Source organism: Ranitomeya variabilis, chromosome 7 (assembly GCF_051348905.1).
Source record: "Ranitomeya variabilis isolate aRanVar5 chromosome 7, aRanVar5.hap1, whole genome shotgun sequence".
NCBI lineage: Eukaryota > Metazoa > Chordata > Amphibia > Anura > Dendrobatidae > Ranitomeya > Ranitomeya variabilis.
This window is the reverse complement of record NC_135238.1, coordinates 105,926,621-105,948,310: the sequence shown is the minus strand read 5'-3', so window position 1 is coordinate 105,948,310 and position 21,690 is coordinate 105,926,621. Positions and strand designations below refer to the sequence as shown.

The 21,690-nt window shown below is 45.0% G+C and overlaps 1 protein-coding gene across 2 annotated transcripts in view; it reads left to right on the top strand.

Moving 5' to 3' along the window:
- Positions 1 to 21,690, top strand: part of HSPD1 (heat shock protein family D (Hsp60) member 1) — a 270,102-nt gene that overhangs the window by 196,049 nt on the left and 52,363 nt on the right. The window contains exon 11 of one of the 2 annotated variants that reach the window (XM_077275640.1): positions 1,474 to 1,652. The exons of the other annotated variant lie outside the window; for it this stretch is intronic. Coding sequence (XP_077131755.1) covers positions 1,474 to 1,652 — 179 coding nt within the window. The remainder of the gene's footprint in view (positions 1 to 1,473; positions 1,653 to 21,690) is intronic. 2 annotated transcript variants of the gene reach the window in all.

Sequence of the window (21,690 nt, the reverse complement as noted above, 5' to 3'; positions counted from 1 at the left end):
ATACTATTTTGGTGCAGATATGATCATTTGATCGCCCATTATTGCATTTTAATGCAATGTTGTGGCGACCAAAAAACGTAATTCTGGCGTTTTTTTATTTTTTTCTTGACAGAAAAACGACTGGCACATCCAGACTAGTGTGAATAGGTGCATACCAGGAGCAGCTACTTCCATATACAATATACAAAAAAAGGTTGCACTCTCTCGTGCCAAAGCATGTCGAATATGAAATACATGAAATATGAATAGCAAAATGACTTTTTAACATTAGGAAAAATATTTGAGATGCTTTGCACAAAATTTGGCCAAATAGTGAGCCCATCAACCATCGTCAGGGTGGCCTCATTAATCTGATGGGTCCCTGACCTCCCTGTCTAAATGTGAATACTTACCTAAGGCTAATGTCTGTGTGCACGGGTAAATGTGGACACGTGACATGTGGCGGGAAAGATGTGGGCTCACAGCCGGAGCCCACATCAAAGGCATGGAGTCTGACATCCGGCGTACATGTACTCCTGATGTCGGAAAGGGGTTAATGGGGAAAGAAAATAAGCTGCCTTCCGATGATGCACACCAGAGTTTGCAAAAGAACCTATAGGTTTGTGATAAGTCCTGACACTTTTTTCGTTATCAAAACACCCGAATACATGGAAATTATATGAAAATAATCAAACGGCTTTTTAGTCGCAGACCTGTGTAATTTGAGGGACTATGGTTAAAGATCCTATTACAAACTATATAGCTCTGCAGTCCAGTTTTACATCTGGACCTTAATGAGTCACAGCAGTGGCTATAACACAATCACACATTTGACGGACTCAATATACATCCTCACTAGGATGTTTTTAAATTTGTTTTTCAATAACAAAAAAGCTAATTTTTATTCACATCCTTTCTCTTGCCCTTTTCTTTTTTCCTATTAATCTATTGTTTGAAAGCAGCCTTACAAAGTGGATAAAACATTTTATTAAACTTGATGGTCCTTTTTTATTTACATGGCAAAACCTGGTGACCGATTCCCTTTTAATTTGTGAGTTGCACAATGTAGAGATAGAGACCCTCATTTCAGCTGTCACTGGGCTGCTTAGTTTAGTTTTCATAATCTCCACTGATTAAACTTATTTTATCACTAGAGGACTAGTAATCCTGCTGCCATGTAGTCTTCATATTCATGAGCTCCATACAACCCCGCCCCCTCTACTAATTGTCAGCTTTCTACCTATGCACAGCATACAGAAAGCTGTCAGTTATGTGAGCCAAGTTATACAGGGCTCAACATTCAGTGAACTGGTAGATCTGCAGCAGACCATTTTTTACCAAACCTCACTATGCAGCCCAGTAAGTTATATATTGCTGGAATCAGGCTCTCTGCCCCCTACATCTTGCCTCGCATATGAGGTAGGAAAGACCTGGTGACTGATTACTTTTAAGGACTGATGGTGAAGATTTACGAAAAACATTTTTTCATTTTAGGAATTGAAATAGTTAGAAGAACTCTGAAAATTCCTGCTATGACAATTGCAAAGAATGCAGGTGTAGAAGGATCGTTAGTGGTTGAAAAAATTCTGCAGAGCCCGACTGATACTGGATATGATGCTATGCTTGGGGAATATGTTAATATGGTAGAAAAAGGAATTATTGACCCCACAAAGGTAATTTGATAAATACATTATATATTTTGATGCACGTGAATTTATATAGAAAATGTATAACTTTTCAAAGCTCCGGTTTTCCCACTATTTGTTTATAAGGGCACATTGCTATTTTCAGGCATACCTTTTATACTATATTTATGCAGTTGTACTCGAACTAGAGGATCTAAAAGAAAACATGAAATTAATTATCATAGGCCATGCGCCATACTTTAGGCTCTTGCCCCATTTGTTTAAAAATTTGCATTTTTTTTTTCCAGTTTTGCACTGCACTTGTCACTTTTTTAATTCTAATGCGTCTTAATTCTGTCGCAACTCCACCGTATATGTAGCATGTCTGCACTGGGGTCTCCACACCTCCAGCACGTGTCTGGGGAGCTGCAGAACATCCTAGACAATCTACTGGGAGTGAAATACCACCTATATAACAATTTCCTTGCGTTTTCTATGTGGTTAGTACATTTAGATTGGCTACCAATAATTGAGAAGGATGCCCTCCACTGATCCGGTGTGAATGTGCAGTTTGGGTCTTTTTCCCACTTTTGCAGGTATGTAGTTAGAGAGGGCAGGGTGTTCTCCAACATACAGTCGTAGCTTGTGGAAAACGCCCTAATTTGTGATGTTGGGTTCATCAGCATAGAGTATAGTTAAGATGGCGGTGCAGGCATCTGTTTTTTAGTTAGGAAATGCCGGATCTGCAAATATTTGTAAAAATCCCTTTTTGAGGGACATTGTATTTATCTTGCAATGATGAAAAAGTTCTTAATTGCTCCCCCTCATACAGGTTCCCAATTGAGGTAGTTTTGGGTAATTTCCAATTTTTAGGTTTGAGGTCTGAGATACAATGCTCCAGTGTCTGTATGGAAGCTTTGAGGAATGTGATTTGTTGAAGGCCTATTTTATTAGTCAGTAGTGTTGAGCGATACCTTCCGATATCGGATCGGACCGATATCCAAAAAATATCGGGTATCGCCGATTCCGATACCGGAAACCAATGCAAGTCAATGGGACACAAATCAGAATTAAAATAAACCCTTTCTTTCCTTGTAGGTTAATTCTACATGAAGGAAAACAACTAAGAATAATGTAGAATGTATTGGGGGAGGTGGAGGAGACATTAATGGCATAGAGGTTTAGCCCAATCAAATGGAATAGCAGGAATTAATTTTTTTTTTTTTTAAGACGTTCGGAGTTACAAAGATATTGACTATGTTAATCTTTTTTATACTTTGTCAGATATTTATGTTTCACTACTTCCATGCTCTTCACTTTCTTTTTTTTACTTCTCCCACACTTTCTCCTTCATCATCCTCAGCAGCAGCATCTTTTTCATCAACTTCTTCTTCACCTTATTCATCTTCTTCACCTTCCTATTATTCTTTTTTTTACATTCTTCATATTCTTCTTATTCAACTATTATTTTTCTTCATATTCTACTTCATCTTCTTCATAATATTCTTATTTGTGACAGGCATTCCTGTAGTTATCTATAAAAGTTTGAAGATTACACCTTCCGTTCTGCCTGACACAAAAGATTTACAACAGGATTTGTCCGCGTTCAGTTTTGCCTGCAGCAGCAGGTTTTTTCCAGGGGCACCACGAAGAGGAACACACTCACCCCCATACACTTCTTAGGCTACTTTCACACTAGCGTCGTGCACTGCACGTCGCTATGCGTCGTTTTGTAGAAAAACGCATCCTGCAAAAGTGCTTTCAGGATGCGTTTTTTCTCCATTGACTTGCATTAGCGATGCAGTGCGACGCATTCCCACACGTCGCAACCGTCGTGCGACGGTTGCGTCGGACCGTCGCCACCAAAAAAACGTTGCATGTAACGTTTTTTGGTGGATCGTGTCCAGCATTTCCGACCGCGCATGCGCGGCCGGAACTCCGCCCCCGCCTCCCCGCACCTCACAATGGGGCAGCGGATGCGTTGAAAAACAGCACCCGCTGCCCCCGTTGTGCGGCGCTTCCACAGTATGCGTCGGTGTGCCACAACGTCGCATTGCGACGTGCAGTGCACGACGCTAATGTGAAAGTAGCCTTAGTCATCTTCTGCTTATAATTTAGATAATATCTTTTGCTCTGATTTTTTGTCTTATGCTTAATGTTGTTCTGCTTCTTGTTCTCCAGCTTCTTGTTCTCCAGCTTCTTGTTCTCCAGCTTCTTGTTCTCCAGCTTCTTGTTCTACAGCTTCTTGTTCTTCTGCTTCTTGGTCTTCTGTATCTTGGTGGTTGTCTTCTTGTTCTTTGTCCTTTTGGTCATCATCTTCAGGGTCATCTTCTTAATCTTCATTGGGGTGGTCTTCAGGGTTGTCGTCTCTGGGTTTGTTTTCTTTTTCGAGGTGGTCTCCGGGGTCGTCGTCTTCTTCGGGGTGGTCTACAGGGTCGTTGTCTTTAGGGTTGTCGTCAGGGAGATCCAGAGTGATTACCAAAAAACATTTCAAAAAGCTTGAACTTGGAAATGTAGCAGAAGGTACAAGAAGGCTGAGGAACTGCCGAGAACCAGCTGACTGTACTGGAACCTGGATGGGAAACCGAAGGTACAAGAGCTAATGGAACTACCGAGGACCTTCTGACTGTACTGGAACCCGGTTACTAAGCAGGAGGTACCCGTGCCAGAAAGCACTACCAAGGACCACCAGACGTTGGTGGAACTCGGATACCGAGAAGGAGGCACCTAAGCCAAAGGATCTGCCTGGAACCAGCTGACGGTACTGGAACCAGGATGTGTAGCAGAAGGTACAAGAGCCAAAGACACTGCCGAGAACCAGCTGGCGGTGCTGGAACCCGGATGGCTAGCAGAAGGTACAAGAGCCAATGGAACTACTGTTGGGGTGGTCTGCAAGTCAGACCCTCAGGGATATTTGATGGCTGCCAGGTGTGTGGGTTCTCCGTAGAAATGATGGACAGAGACAGACGTGAATCTGTTTCAATGCCATAAAGTTTTAATGAAGGACATTTAGTTATATACACTTTTGAGTAGGCGTATACATTATGTCCGAGCGCGAATCAGCTGTTTATTACATATGAAACCATCATTAATTCATCATCAATTCATTAGGTAATTCTTGCATAAGGGGTAACTTGAGGGTAGACACGTACGGGGCTAAAGTTCCATCTAATTAGCCCTACCCTGTCAGCAATTCTAATTGATAATCAATAGTCAGCAGAATGACTTAGCAGAACATGTCTGGGCATATTCTGCCATCCTAAGAAATATATATGAATTATAAGAATATATCAAGGTGGTCCCTGATTTCCCCATCAGTCCCCCTTTTGAGATTAGATAGGTCTCTACCCCTGACCTACAGGTGCTGTCACTGGCCTAATGCCAATGTCGGACTTTCTTGTCAATTCTTCGGCTGAATCCCCCATAGGATGGGGAGATCATATCCTATTCTCAATCATAGCTCTTCATATATTCATTATTGTGAGTGTTTAATCTTATGTGTGTGATTTTACTGATGGCATCTTTATTTGTCTGTGGAGTGATCTACTAGGTTTGTCAGTGCTTCCCTAGTATACTTTATAAATCTTTGTTGATTCTAGTAAATGTAATGTATCCAGTCCACATTTTTCACAACATCAAGTCTAAGCGGGGCTACTTTATTATAAGTGTTGCGCTGGCTTGTCTGAGCAGTCTGTCTTCTCTGGGGAAGGGTCATCAGGAGCAGGACGATCGCTCTTCTGTTCCAGGATCTTGCAGTGGCTTGCATGGATTCAGGTGGGCTTCCCCTCAAGCTTTACTGATGTGGCTGTGGTTAGGAGAACTTGGAAGGGTCCGTCAAACCTCGGCTCCAGAGGCTTCCATGTATGTCTCTTGACCACCACCCAATCTCCGGGCTGTAGAGAGTGGGTTCCCTCTCGGCTCTCTGGGTCTGGAATAGAATCAAACACTTGTTTATGCACGAATGAGAGCCTCTTTTGAAGGCCCTGGACATAGCTGGTGAGGCTGTCACACTGAAGCTGCAGTGTCTGTGGGAAGTACAGACCTAGTCTTGGTGCTGACCCAAACAAAACCTCAAAGGGGGACACCTTTGTCTTTCTGTTAGGCGTGTACCTGATGGAGAACAGAGCTAAAGGCAAACACTCTGTCCATGGCTTCCCCAATTCCTCACTCGCTTTCTGGATCTTTAGCTTAAGTGTACCATTTAGCTGTTCTACCTTGCCGCTAGCTTGTGGTCTGTAGGGGGTGTGAAACGCCTGTGTGACCCCTAACATTTGCATGACATTTTGCATTACCTCTCCAGTGAAGTGGGTACCTCTGTCAGATTCTATGGTTTTAGGCAGTCCGAATCTACAGAAGACTTCTGACATCAATTTCTTTGCTGTGGCTCGTGCAGTTGCTTTTGGCATCGGGAAAGCTTCCGGCCACCCTGAGAAGAGGTCGACACACACAAGACAATATTCATACGTTCCTACCTTGGGAAGCTGTATGAAGTCAATCTGCAGTCGTTGAAACGGGTAGAGGGGCTTAGGTGTGTGTTTTTGTGGTACTTTCACTACACTGCCTGGATTGTGTTGTGCACATGTGAGACATGCCTGTGTAAACCTAGTAGCAACCATTGTGAAACCAGGTGCGACCCATTGCTTCTCCACCAGAGCACACATGGCATTCTTAGACAGGTGCGTTGGACCGTGGGCTGCTTGGGCCATTGCAGGATACAGAGATCTTGGCAGGCACCCCCGCTGTCCCACCTTCCACAAAACTTCGTGCTCCCGAGCTCCAGCTTTCGACCAGACCTTTTTCTCTTCCCCGGTGGCTTGGAGTCAGAGCCTGTAAGATACTCAAGTCCAACTGGTTACATATAGTTACATAGTTAGTAAGGCTGAAAAAAGACATTTGTCCATCCAGTTCAGCCTATATTCCATCATAATAAATCCCCAGATCTACGTCCTTCTACAGAACCTAATAATTGTATGATACAATATTGTTCTGCTCCAGGAAGACATCCAGGCCTCTCTTGAACCCCTCAACTGAGTTCGCCATCACCACCTCCTCAGGCAAGCAATTCCAGATTCTCACTGCCCTAACAGTAAAGAATCCTCTTCTATTTTGGTGGAAAAACCTTCTCTCCTCCAGACGCAAAGAATGCCCCCTTGTGCCCGTCACCTTCCTTGACAGATCCTCAGCGAGATATTTGTATTGTCCCCTTATATACTTATACATGGTTATTAGATCGCCCCTCAGTCGTCTTTTTTCTAGACTAAATAATCCTAATTTCGCTAATCTATCTGGGTATTGTAGTTCTCCCATCCCCTTTATTAATTTTGTTGCCCTCCTTTGTACTCTCTCTAGTTCCATTATATCCTTCTTGAGCACCGGTGCCCAAAACTGGACACAGTACTCCATGTGCGGTCTAACTAGGGATTTGTACAGAGGCAGTATAATGCTCTCATCATGTGTATCCAGACCTCTTTTAATGCACCCCATGATCCTGTTTGCCTTGGCAGCTGCTGCCTGGCACTGGCTGCTCCAGGTAAGTTTATCATTAACTAGGATCCCCAAGTCCTTCTCCATGTCAGATTTACCCAGTGGTTTCCCATTCAGTGTGTAATGGTGACATTGATTCCTTCTTCCCATGTGTATAACCTTACATTTATCATTGTTAAACCTCACTGGTTACACTCAGTGCTTACCATAATCAGTGGAGTGGCCGCAGGGGTCTCGTGTTGCCATGGCCTCCTTGCAGCTTCCTTGGCTGCTCGGTCCGCTTTGTCATTGCCTCGTGCCTCGGTCGCAAGCCTGGCTGTGTGCCTTTACCTTAACTATGGCAACCTCCTTTGGAAGTAGTAGTGCGTCCATTAGCTGCTTGATGAGGTGCCCATGCTTAATAGGAGTACCTGTTGATGTAAGAAAGTTTCTTGCCCTCCATATGGGGCCGTAGTCATGTGCGACTCCAAAACCATACCTGGAGTCTGTGTAAATGGTGTACCGTTTACCTTCAGCCCCTTTAAGCGCTTCAATGAGTGCCGTCAGCTCTGCCTCCTGTGCAGACATATGAGGAGGGAGTGGTTCTGCTTTTACTACCTCATGCTGTGTGACCACTGCATACCCAGTGTAGAACCAGCCATACTCACCGATGCTCCTTGAACCATCTACAAAAAGCTCAACATCTGGATTAGTGAGAGGTACATCAGAAACATGTGAAAACCCTGCAGTTTCTTGAGCCATAAGGGCTATACAGTCATGTTCATGGTATGCATCAAATAGCTCTTCTGTCAAATTTTGCAAAAACAGTGGTTTCTCGGTCTCCCATGACAGCACTACGGAGAGAGGGGATCTGCCCTTCAGGGACAGGAAACCTACAGATAAAAAGCGAGGGAGAGGTACCGCCCATCAGTTGGTTTCCTGTCCCTGACGGGGAACCTCTCTTCGGTGGTACCTGAAGAAGATGCCGTATCATGGGACCGGGACCGGACAGTCGGGTTCTGGCAGCAAGGAGGCTCCTGCCACGGCTCGTCCGGCACCCGGAGCTGCCATCGCTGGAACCGAGGGGTTCTTCAGGATGTGCAGGGGGGAGAATCACTGCCGACTCTCAGGAGAGGAAGGGGCGCTGGATCATCCGGAGCTTCTGTGCCGATAAACGCACGCTCCGGGTGTACAAAGATGGCCGCTGCTCTGGAAATGCGGCAGAACTTCCGGGTTATCTCCGCGCACATGCGCGGTAGCTTTTTTTCTCCCTGGAGGATGTGTCGTAGGAGCCGGATGTGCGGTGAACGCCTGGGGAGCGCCGGATTCAAATAGGGAGAGAGTGCACACATAGTTGTCGCACTTACTCCCTGCAAGCATGGAGAACAGCGATTCCCAGCAAGAACAGGAACTGCAGCCGAGGCAGCAGCACCATAGAAAGACAGACCATAAGAGTACCAGGAGAAGTGGGTCCAGCGGTCATTCTACGCAGCGCAGCAGTTAAGTAACCAACTCTCCTCCTCAAGAGCTTTTTCTACCAGATCCAGACCCTCCTCCAGAACCGGTACCTACGTCCGCATCTGAATGGTGAGTGATCTCCGTGAAAGTGCGTATATTATAATGGGGTTCCTTCTTCTCCCTTAATACGGAAAGAAGAGGCTGGAGAAAAAGAAAAATAGATCCTGCCCCACCTGTAACAAAGCTTTGCCGGTAGCCTGGAACAAAAAGCTTTGTAAATCGTGTATTCAACGGTTATTGTGTGAAGAGACTCTCGATTTCGCATCTGAATTAAAATCAATAATTAGATCTGAGGTTCAGAATGCCCTTACATCTGTCAAAAAAGGGAAGGATAAGGAAAGAGAAATGGTGTATTCCCACTCTGTCCGGTCCTCAACTGAGGACGTGGATTCTGATAAATCTGATTCCTCCTTATCCTCCTCCAATGAAGATTCGGGCCGTCATTGCTTTCCACTAGAGGAGGTGGATACTCTAGTGAAAGCAGTTAGAGCTACTATGGGGGTTGAGGATCCCAGACCTGATAGAACGGCTCAAGATATAATGTTCGGAGGTCTGGGACAAAAAAAACGGAGAACATTTCCCCTAAATTGTGGGAGAAACCTAATAGGAGAAATTCCTCAGTACCCTCGCTTAAAAGGAAGTATCCCTTTGAAGACGAGGCGTCCACTTCTTGGGACAAAGCACCGAAATTGGACGTAGCGGTGGCCAAAGCTTCGAAAAAATTTGCGCTCCCATTTGAGGATATGGGTACCCCTAAAGACCCTTTAGACAAAAGCGGATACTTTTCTTAAAGGGGCATGGGAGTCGGCTGGAGGTAGCTTGAGACCTGCAGTTGCAGCGACCTGCACCTCCAGATCTTTAATGGTGTGGATTGACCAGCTGGAAAGCCAGATTAAAGATGGGTCACCCAGGAATAAGTTGCTGGATTCAATCCCTGTAATCAGAGCAGCAGCGGCGTTCTTAGCGGACTCCTCAGCGGACTCCGTGCGCTTAACATCCAAGGCCGCTGCCCTCTCTAACGCAGCCAGAAGAACTTTATGGCTTAAGAGTTGGCCTGGGGATCTCCAAACGAAGCTAAAATTATGTTCTATTCCTTATGCAAATTGCCTCTTCTGAGAAAAAGAGGACTTAACTCTATAGCGCCACCTGTTGGAAGTAGCGATCCTACAAGTCACAATCAACCGTTTAACGAGTCGTGCAATATGACTTAGGATTAAAGCCAAATCAGTATCTCAATTCGCAGACACGGTGTTTCGGGCTGTTGGCCCTCGTCAGTGCGAAGCATGAGAACTGATTTGGCTAGGTGAGAGGCTCTGGACTGGGGGTCTAAGGGGTAACGTTTCTCCTTATGGAGAGTGACATACCACTCCATAAGGAGAAACGTTCTATTCCTTGTGAGGGGAATTTCTTGTTTGGGGAGACCTTGGATGACATCCTCCAAAAAGCTGGAGACAAAAAGAAGGGGTTTCCAAATTTGGGACCAGCCCCTTTCAAACAGTCCTTTCGGAACATGAGATTTTTTCGCCGAAGACCCCCCCCCCCCCCAGAGAGCAGAGTAAATGGGAGGAAGGAAGAAGAAGGGATAGAGGTTACCTTTTTGGCAACACTTCCCGTGACAAAAAAACCTCAAAATGACATTCTCCCTACGGTGGGGAAGACTCACCTCATTCCTTCCCGCCTGGAAGAAGATATCCAACAATATCTGGATTTTAAGACTCATACAATCCGGTCTAAAAATAGATTTCCTTTCCTTACCTCCCCGAAATTACGTAGTGACGAAAACAAGATCTTCGGCAGCAGAGCAAGCTGCATTAGAAAAAGAAATTATCTCCCTTCTACAGAAATCTGTGATTCGGGAGATCTCACCTCAAGAAATAAAGGAAGGTTTTTTTCTCCCCACTCTTTCTAGTACCAAAACCCGACGGGTCCTTTCCGACGATATTAAGTCTAAAAAACGTAAACAAATACGTAAAAAATCAAAAATTCTTAATGGAAACAAAAAAATCTACCATAAAGATCCTTTTCCCGAATTGCTACATGGTCGTGATAGACCTAACTGACGCATACTACCATGTGCCCATCCACAAACAATCTCAAAAATTCCTCAGGATGGCGGTCTCCATAGAGGGACAAATAAGAAATTTCCAATACAGGGCTCTCCCATTTGGAATCTCAATTGCTCCGCGAATATTTACAAAAATAGTAGTGGAAATGATGGCCCACATAAGGGAACAAAATATACTAATAGTCCCTTACTTGGACGATTTTCTTATTGCAAGCGACTCGGCTCAAAGTTGCAGGGAACAGCGGGACCGAGTAATGACTATTCTGACGAACTTGGGTTGGCTCATAAACATAAAAAAATCAAAGCTGGAGCCCTGTCAAATGCAGGAGTTTCTGGGACTAACGTTAGATTCCCAAGTCCAAGAATGCCGACTCCCAGGTTCCAAAAAGGACAATATATTGACCATGATAGCACGAACGCTACACAACCCCTCCATGACCCTAAGGAGGGCAATGTCGCTACTGGGCTCCCTCTCTTCATGTCTGCCAGCGATACCTTTCGCACAATTCCACACAAGGAATGGCACATTCTAGAGTGGCAGTCAATACTAAAGAACAATTTAGAAAGCCGTATCAATCTAAATTCCTCAGTTATTCATTCCCTTCTTTGGTGGGGGAAGAATCAAAATCTTTCAAAGGGAATTCCTTGAGCACCGAAAATATCTCGGGTAATAACAACCGATGCGAGTCCCAAGAGGGTGGGAGTCTCACATGGGAGACAGAGTGGCTCAAGGGAACTGGTCGGTTCAGGAACTATCAGCATCCTCAAACCAAAAAGAGCTTTGGGCGGTGCATCGTGCTCTATTTTTTCTAACCTACATCCGAGGTCATCATGTCTGAATTTTTTCGGACAACAAAGTGACAGTAGCATATATAAATCACCAGGGAGTAACAAGGTCTCGGTCACTGATGAGTTCCTCCGCCAAAATTATCAGCCTTGCGGAAGAAAATCTATTATCCCTCTCTGCGCTACACATTCAGGGATCAAACAACGAGAAGGCAGATTATTTAAGTCGAACTCAGTTGAAACAAGGCGAATGGTCCCTGAATGTCTATCTACAACCAGATTACAAAAATGTGGGGAACTCCAACAATAGACTTATTCGCCAATTCCAAAAACAAAAAAGTAAATAAATTTTGCTCACTAAACCCGGAAGGGAATCCCCCAGGCTCTAGATGCTTTTCTGACCCCATGGACCCAAAAGCTGACATATGCTTTTCCTCCAATCTTTCTGATCCCGGCAGTCATTCGGAAAGTCAGAGAGGACAAAACAAAAATGATCCTTATAGCCCCATTCTGGCCAAAGAGGACGTGGTTTTCCTGGCTAAGGATGCGATCGGTCTCAGACCCATGGATCCTACCGAATATACCAGACCTGCTACAGCAAGGACCGATCTTACACCCACAAGAGTCGAACTTACATTTGACAGCCTGGATTTTGAACGGAGACTGTTAAAAGAAAGGGGCTTTTCAGACAACTTAGTTGCTACGTTGTTAAAAAGTAGAAAACCTATTACTACTAAAATATACGTGAAAACATGGAGAATATTCTTACCTGTCTCCAAGGTAAAAGTCCAGGATGGTCCTTCAATTGATAAAATTCTTGAGTTCTAACAAAAAGGTCTGGAACAAGGGTTAGCGGTCAGTACTCTTAAGGTACAGATAGCAGCTCTGGGAGCACTTTATAATCAAAATATTGCAGCTAATCCATGGGTAATGAGATTTATTAAGGGGGTTACAAGATTAAAGCCTTTGGTTACTCAAAAAATGCCCTCGTGGGACCTAAATTTAGTCCTCTCTGCGCTAACGAGTCCTCCATTTGAACCCATAGGTATGATTTCCATAAAAACACTATCACTTAAGACTATTCTTCTAGTAGCTTTAACGTCTGCGCACAGAAAAAGTGACATTCAAGCCCTATCCTCTAACCCACCTTTTACAAAAATATTGGATGATAGTCACTCTTAGACCTGACCCGGCCTATTTGCCAAAAGTGGCATCAAAATTTCATAGGTCACAAGAAGTATCCTTGCCGTCCTTTTGCCCAAACCCCAAAAATGAGACAGAGCGAAACTTCCATAATTTAGATGTCAGAAGATGTCTAGTCCAATACTTAGATTCCACCAGGGAGTATAGGAAGGAAGGCTCTTTGTTTTCCTGTTTTCAGGGTCCCAGAAAAGGATTCCAGGCATCCAAAGGTACTTTGGCAAGGTGGATAAAGGAGGCAATAGCCTTAGCATATTCATCCTCGGGGAATACGATCCCGGATGGTATAAGAGCGCATTCCACAAGAGCAGTAGCAACCTCGTGGGCTGAGAGGTCAGAGGTATCAATTGAGCAGATCTGCAAAGAGGCCACCTGGTCATCACCATCAACCTTTTTTAGACACTGTAGATTAAATCTAGCCTCTGTGTCTGACTTGACCTTCGGGCGAAGGGTTCTCGAGGCGGTGGTCCCTCCCTAAGCTTAGTCTCTGCAATTCTCTCCGTAGTGCTGTCATGGGAGACCGAGAAAGTCATAGTTACTCACCGATAACGGTGTTTCTCGGAGCCCATGACAGCACCTGCTTATTCCCTCCCATCACGATTGCGGTGATCACCTTTATTTACATATAATTTACTTAATGTAATATAGTCACGGGGTTCCTTTAATAATAAAGGTTTTTAATATCTTATTCTCTGTTGTAACTAACCTGGAGGTCCTCCGATGCTCTGTAAACCAACTGATGCGAGGGAGAGGTACCGCCCTTTTTATCTGTAGGTTTCCTGTCCCCGAAGGGTGGATCCCCTCTCTCCGTAGTGCTGTCATGGGCTCCAAGAAACACCGTTATCGGTTAGTAACTATGACTTTTCCTTGGCCTGCCTCCTCCCCCCCCATTTGAATCCACTACATTAATTGGAATGAGAGTAGCTGGGTTCAAAGTCATGCACCTTTTTAAGGTGACATAGGGAGGCATTAAGAGTGCACATTGAAGTCTGAGGTGTCTGGCTACAGCAATGTGCTTAGGTTGGACCTGGCTGAGTATGCTGTGTAGATCATATGGAGTGTAGACAGTGACTTGGTAGTCAAGCACAATCTCTGATGCCTTGTCTAGCAGAAGTGAGACGGCTGCTACTGCTCGAACACATGATGGGGCTCCTCTGGCAACAGGATCTAACCGGGCAGAGTAGTATGCAACAGGCCTGTTCTGCTGACCATGTTTCTGGGCTAGGACCCCTGTAGCATGTTCCTGCATTTCTGTGCAGTACAGAAGAAAAAGTTTTGCATAGTCTGGGGTACGTAGGGCTGGAGCAGAGACAATTGCTAGTTTGAGTGAGTAGAAACTGTCTAAGGCTTCCTGACTGAGGTGAAAAGGCTGTGTGGGCAGACAAACATAGAGTGGCTGCATGAGAATGGATGCAGAGCGAATCCAAGGCCTAAAATATGATGCCAACCCCAAGAAAGTGCATAGATGTTGGATACCTGTGGGAGGCGTTAGCAGTTGGATTGCCTCTTTCCTGTCCTCAGTCAGGTGGCGTGCTCCCTGTGATATGCAATGTCCCAGAAATACAACCTTTGGTTGACAAAACTGTAATTTCTCTCTCGAAGCTTTACACCCTTTTGAAGCAAGATGCAGGAGCAGATTAACAGGTGACTTGTCACTGATCAGTAGTCTGGCGAGGCAGGTGTGGTCAACTAAACGGAGGGGCAGTGGTTTAGTCATTTTGCATTCTTGGATCAGTCCCTCAAAACCTTGAGTGTAGAGGGTATCGTCAGATATGTCTGATGATTTGACATGTTCCTGGCGGATTACTGTTTTGGCTGCCCCCGTATCCACCAGGAATGGGATTTTTCTACCATCTGGGAGATGTACTGCGACTACCCCTTGTGTGTGTGTGTGTGTGTGTGTGTGTGTGTGTGTGTGTGTGTGTGCGCGCGCGCGCCCTAAGGGGGTAGATGGCTACGGGGTTGCCTTTTTCCTATTGTGGGTTTCGGTTGGGGCGTCCGTCTTGGGCTGAGTCTCTTTTCTGGGTGCCCTACAACACCGGCTAATGTGCCCCCTTTTCCCACAATTATAGCACTCAATTTGTCGCCGGTCCCTTCTGGTGGAATTTGTCCTGTGCCCCTGAATGTCATTGGAAGCATAATGTATCTGTACTGGCTTTGTTTTCTGATCTAACTCAACCCCTTTTGCCACCCGCACCAATTCCTCTATCTGGCATATTCTCCAGTCGGGCTTAGCTGCCTGGACCTTCTGCCTAAGCTGTGGTTTAAGCCCTGCCATGAATGCCCCATGGAAAAGCCTCCTACCTGCTTCTCCCATGCCTTCATAACCCAAATCTGCGTGTCTCAGTTTCAAGTTTCCCCAGAAGTGTTCTACTGTGTCATTAGGACCTTGTACTATGTCTAGCAGAGAAATTATAGATTCCCCCACCCGTGCCTGGCACCATGCATGTAGACCCTGTAGGAAATGTAGCCCTGAGTCTACAGTTCTGACATACTGCGTTCCTAATTCCCGTTCTAAACGATATGATCTTCCTGCCCTTTTTATTGCCTCCAGAACTGACTCCATTCTTGCGTCCCCAATTTTCCCCCTCAAGATGGACTCTCTAAGTCTGCCCACGTACATGTGTAGGTATTATTCAGTCCTACCATCCATCTGTAGAAGGCCATGGGTAAGTCATATGGGTCTGGTGCATCCTTGACCAGTGTCATGTGGTCTTTTGGGCCCCATGGTTTGTAATGGGAGACAGTCGTCGCAGTCATGGGTGCAGTTGGACGTCTGGGGGTGGATGTTGCTGCAGCAGTGCCAGTTGCATCCATAGTCTGGAGAGCTGGGGGTTGATACACTCCATCGTCTAGTGTGAGTAGACTTTCTTCTGGTTTTACTGTCACAAGGCAATCTTGCCTTACGCAGGCGTGTACTATGGAGGACAGAGGATGAACTTCAATCCAATATTGCAGCCAGCATGCAGCCAGCGGGTAAGGAAAGGGTGAATCAAACACCCGAAAACCCCACCCATATGACTGAAAATTGTTCCCTCCAAATTCAGGTGACAGAGTCCCTTTAACTCCATTGCTACATCTGCCAAAGCCCTTGCCTGTGTTAACAACTTATTATCTGTAATCCATCCCAGACTCCCTTTTAAAGCTGAGTCCCAAAGGAAAGAATCTAGCGGGTCATTCTTCATCCCCAGAACTTTCAACAATTTTCTAGAGTCTCCCACAGCAACTTTGCCTTTCCTTTTCTTCACTATCTCATGGGTGCTGCACCCCTCCCTGTGCTCTTTACTATCTATGTTCCCCATTTCTGCCTGCTCTTTTCTTTCTTTCTCCTCTTGTGTTCTCTGGGTTGTATGGCTGACACTGATATTTCACTGTTCTACCTAATGTGTAGCCTCTATTGTGCCCACTTCTCACGGCCTCTATTCCCTGTTCTTATGGTGCTAGCACCCTAACTATCTACACTTCCTAACCTACACTGCTCTCACAGTTCAGGTGTGTAGAAACGTAATTCCCCTTCTCCGCTCGTTTTGTAACCTATACTGAACTGTCAGCCTATAGGCGTGCGGACTGCGGAAATAATGATTAGTGATTTGGCCCTTGTGACCGCCGCAGCGTCACTCACTAATCCTACTCAGGCCTCCTGGTCTATCTAAGGGCACCTCCTTCAGACTTAATATGGCGTACACAGAAACCCTATATACTAACCAGAGAACAAAACTAGCTAACAGCAAGCAGAGTAATGTGACCAAAATTCTTTCCCGATCTACTAGCACCATCTGGGGAGGGGCAGCTTGTGCGTGCAAGGACAGATAGACACAAACAGACTTGACCTCTGACCCAGGATGCCCCGAAGAGTCCCTGGAGGGAACTGCAGAGGCCCTATCCCGATTCAACCGGCTTTTTACACTGTATCTCTATCACTCCCCAAGAGGACGTCTCCTCAAGGGTGAATTCACACTCAGTCACTCTTCAGTCATATGCTTGACATATAACAGCACATAAAATTGACCAATCCAATATGCCTTTCAAGTATCACTAGGATATTCTATGGTTCACAAAGTCCACATAAAAAAAAGTAGGAAGGCTGCGAGCCAGCCACAGTTACCGAAACCCACAGTCCTACAGGGGGAGCTTGTCCTATTGGCACTACGCAACCAGCCTTGATTGCCAGATACCGCAGCCCACATAGGTAGCACCTAAACTGCAAGCACCATAGACCCGACCGTAACCCGACAGGACAACGTATTGGAGGCAAAGTGACGTTGACACTACCTGGAAACAGCTGGCGTGCTGGAACCAGGCTGGGCAGGAGGGAGTACCCGTGCCAAATACACTGCTGGGAAACAGCTGGCGGTGCTGGAGCCCAGGGTAAAAACTAGAAACAGAGTGTAGGCAGAGGCCTAATTGGAACAAGTTTAATATCTGTAGTAGTGAGTGTGGACGGAGCAGGAGAAATTGCCGGATACACAGCAGGGGATCAGCTGACATTACTGAACCCCAATAACACAGGAGTAAGTGTTGACTATGCAGACGGCACTTCTGAGCAGCAACTGACGGTGTTGGAGCCCAGGGATTACAGTTCAGGTGGTAGAAACATAAACACAACAGGAGACCTGGATACTGTTGCAAACCAATTATTTAATCTGGAAGAGGACTGGCAAATTCCTGCGAGATCCAGGCCTTGTTCAAGTAAGCCGGTCAACGTTATCGGAGGTTTGTCGCGTGCGATGGTTTGTTAGTACACCACCTGCGGCACTAAAGATGCGTTCCAATAATACACTAGCAGCAGGGCAAGCCAGCACCTCCAATGCATACTGGCTAAGCTCTGGCCATGTATCCAGCTTAGAGACCCAAAACTTGAAAGGGGAAGAGCCGTCTGGGAGTACACTGAGAGGGCAAGACATGTAGTCTGTCACCATCTGACGGAAACATTGCTTCCTGCTGACTGGAGCCGTCTGTGATGGTGTAAACATTTGTGGCGGGGACACAAAACTTTGCCACATTTGGGCCATACTGGTCTTGCCTTGTGCTGAGGCGCTGCTTCTGCTCCCTCTTTCTGCAGAGCTTCCTCCACTTCCTCGACACACTGAGCTGCTTTGTAAAGCACTAGCAGCACTGCTCTCGGTTGGAATGGAGAACATGATGGAATGCACCAGTGTGTCTTGGTACTCCCGCATTTTACGTTCCCGGTTCAACGGTGTTATGAGGCTTTGTAAGTTGTCCCGGTAGCGTGGATCTAGGAGGGTGTACACCCAATAATCAGCCGTGTTGAGAATGTGGGCGATGCAGCGGTCGTTCCTCAGGCACTGCAGCATGAAATCAACCATGTGCTGCAGACTGCCAACTGGCCAAGAAACGCTGTCCCCTGCTTGAGATGTCATTTCTGCCTGTTCTGCATCACCCCACCCTCGCTCTACATACTGACTACTAAAGCATTGTGTACCTCCCTCCTCTGGACAGATGTCTTCCTCCATTGACGACTCCTCATCCTCCTTACAAAGTGTCCCCTGCCTAGGCCTTTGTGAGGAACCACGTTGTGCAGACTGTCCAGAAGCAGATGGCATTTGTGACTCCTCAACCTCCACCTCTTCCACAACCTCCTCCCTTACACTGTGTTCCAAATTATTATGCAGATTGGATTTAAGTGTCATAAAGATTTAATTGTTTTGTTTTTCAAATAAACTCGTGGATGCTATTGTCTCAGGGCTCAATGGATCACTAAAATCAATTGTAAACACATGTGATAATTAGTTTTCCTGGTGATTTTAATTAAAGAAAAACTACTTAAAAGTGATGTTCCACATTATTAAGCAGGCTACAGGTTTCAAGCAATATGGGAAATAAAAAGGATCTCTTTGCTGCTGAAAAGCGTTAAATAGTGTAATGCCTTGGACAAGGTATAAAAACATTAGATATTTCACAAAAACTTAAGAGTGATCATCATACTGTGAAGAGATTTGTGACTGAAACAGAGCACAGACAGAGTTCATGCAAATAAAGGCATAATGAGGAAGGTTTCTACCAGACAAATTCATTGGATTAAGAGAACAGCTGCCAAAATACCATTACAAAGCAGCAAACAGTTATTTGAAGCTGCTGGTGCTTCTGGAGTCCCTCGAACCTCAAGGTCTAGGATCCTTCAAAGGCTTGCTGTGGTGCATAAGCCTACTATTCGGCCACCCCTAAACAGTGTTCACAAACAAACGGATGCAGTGGGCCCAGACATACATGAAGACTAATTACACTGGTCAACAGCATTTTTGGTGCCAAAGATATTTCATCGAATTTAGGGTATTTTTGGGGTGCTGATTCTGAATATGTCATCAGTTTTGCCAGATTGGCTCAAGTTTTTGAGATTTTTGGTATCTTATTTATAGCACTTGTTGGTAAATGCGACGCATCATCTCATTAATTTCTTTGGATTAGTACTTGAACTGAGCAGTTCTCAATATAGTTTTGTGTTAATTAGTGTTCTAAAAGTTTGTTCATAGCTTGATTTTTGCACTAACTTTATGTTGTTGTCTGTTTTCCAGTGAAAAGCATGAACTCATCAAGAAGAAGTTGTCTTAACGATCCAGACTCATTCTGTTACATTTGTGGTGAATACACACTGCCAAAACATAGAAGAAACATAACAGACTTCGTAAAAAAAAGTGTATTTTGCCTATTTTGGGGTTATGCTTGGGGACCAAGACAAGTTTTGGGCACCACACATAGTGTGCAAAGCATGTATCGAATTATTACGAAAATGGAGCAAAGGACAAAGAAAAAGCTTCAAATTTGGTGTTCCAATGGTGTGGAGAGAGCCAAAAAATCATCATGATGACTGTTATTTATGGTAAACACAGGTACAGGCACATCTTCACAATGAGGGACAGACCTTCTTGCAGATTCCATGTTACTCCCATTTTCGTTTCTTATGCTTATTGAATCCTTGCACTTGCACTGCACAGAAATAACAGTCATCATGATGATTTTTTGGCTCTCTCCACACCATTGGAACACGAAATTTGAAGCTTTTTCTTTGTCCTTTGCTCCATTTTCGTAATAATTCGATACATGCTTTGCACACTATGTGTGGTGCCCAAAACTTGTCTTGGTCCCCAAGCATAACCCCAAAATAGGCAAAATACACTTTTTTTACGAAGTCTGTTATGTTTCTTCTATGTTTTGGCAGTGTGTATTCACCACAAATGTAACAGAATGAGTCTGGATCGTTAAGACAACTTCTTCTTGATGAGTTCATGCTTTTCACTGGAAAACAGACAACATAAAGTTAGTGTAAAAATCAAGCTATGAACAAACTTTTAGAACACTAATTAACACAAAACTATATTGAGAACTGCTCAGTTCAAGTACTAATCCAAAGAAATTAATGAGATGATGCGTCGCACTTACCAACAAGTGCTATAAATAAGATACCAAAAATGTCAAAAACTTGAGCCAATCTGGCAAAACTGATAGCATATTCAGAATCAGCACCCCAAAAATACCCCAAATTCATTAAAATATTTTGGACACCAGAAAAAAAAATTTTTTTTGTTGACCTGTTATCAAACAGTCTTGTTGTCATGTCGGACGCTGTTCAGACCAGGTCGTTCGACAGACAGCAGTAATTCCGCTTTTGACCACTATGCGCTCATTGGCGCTGGCTAGATTTTATCTAGCTGGTCCGGGGTTAATTTACCTGGTGCTCGGATTGGAGGCTGGGCCATGCCCACTGCCTTTAAATAGTTCTCCTGAACATTGGGCGTCGCCGATTATAGCTTCTGTCTAGTGCTTGGTTATCTCGGTCTGGAGTGGTGAGCTAGGAGTTGGAGTATCGTATCTGGTGGTGTATTTCCCTTTGTCTTATTTACTCCTTCCTATATTTGTATTTATTTTGCCCTGCGCATTTATAGTGTATTCCTAAGTGACTGCGGCGTGGTGTATATTTTCCGTTATCCTTGTCTGTGCTAACTGTGGGTATTGGTGTATGATCTTTTCACTGGGTGGTGGGCGGTGGTTTCAGCCTAGCGTTGAAACAGGAGACAGGGCGAGGGTTGAGGCCTAGACATGCACACCATCAGTGTGGACTCTAGGTAGAGGGTCGGTCAGGATTTCCCTAGTCTGAGGGAAGTTGCAGGGGCCCGGGTTATTGGCTCTTGCCCACCTGGTCTTCCCGTGACATTTGTTTACTGATGAGTGTCGAGCAAGCCCGGATGGTCCAGATGGATGGAGTAGTGGGTGGTTGATAGATGGCCACCATGTCCCAACAAGGCTGCGGCGTCAGCAAGGAGGTGGATGAGTCATGTTTTGGGCCGGAATCATGGGGAAACAGGTGGTATGGCCCTTTAAGGTTCCTGAAGGTCTGAAAATGACCTCTGAAAGTATATAGAGTTTCTGACTGACAACTTTCTTCCACGGTATAAAAAGCATAAACGTGCCTTCAGGAGCAAAATCATCCTCATGTATGACAATGCAGCATCTCATGCTGCAAAGAATACCTCTGAGTTATTGGCTGCTGTGGGCATAAAAGGAGATAAACTCATCTTCACCTCACCTCAACCCTATAGAGAACCTTTGAAGTATCATCAAGCAAAAGATCTATGAGGGTGGGAAGCAGTTTGCATCAAAACAGCAGCTCTGGGAGGCTATTCTGACTTCATGCATAGAAATACAAGCAGAAACTCTCCAAAAATTCACAAGTTCAATGGATGCAAGAATTATGAAGGTTATATCAAAGAAGGGTTTCTATGTTAACATGTAACTTGGCCTGTTAGGATGTTTTGGAGTTAAATAACTTTTTTGTTCAGTGGATGTGACCTCCTAATGCTGCAAATTCCACAAATGAGCATTTTCAGTTCTTTAACCCCTTAGTGACAGAGCCAATTTGGTACTTAACCCCTTCCCGACATCGGACGTACTATACCGTCCGATGTCGGGTCCCTTGCTTTGATGTGCGCTCCGGCGGTGAGCGCACATCAAAGTCGCGACATGTCAGCTGTTTTTTACAGCTGACATGTGCGCGCAATAGCGGCGGGTGAAATCGCGATCACCCGCCGCTATTAACTA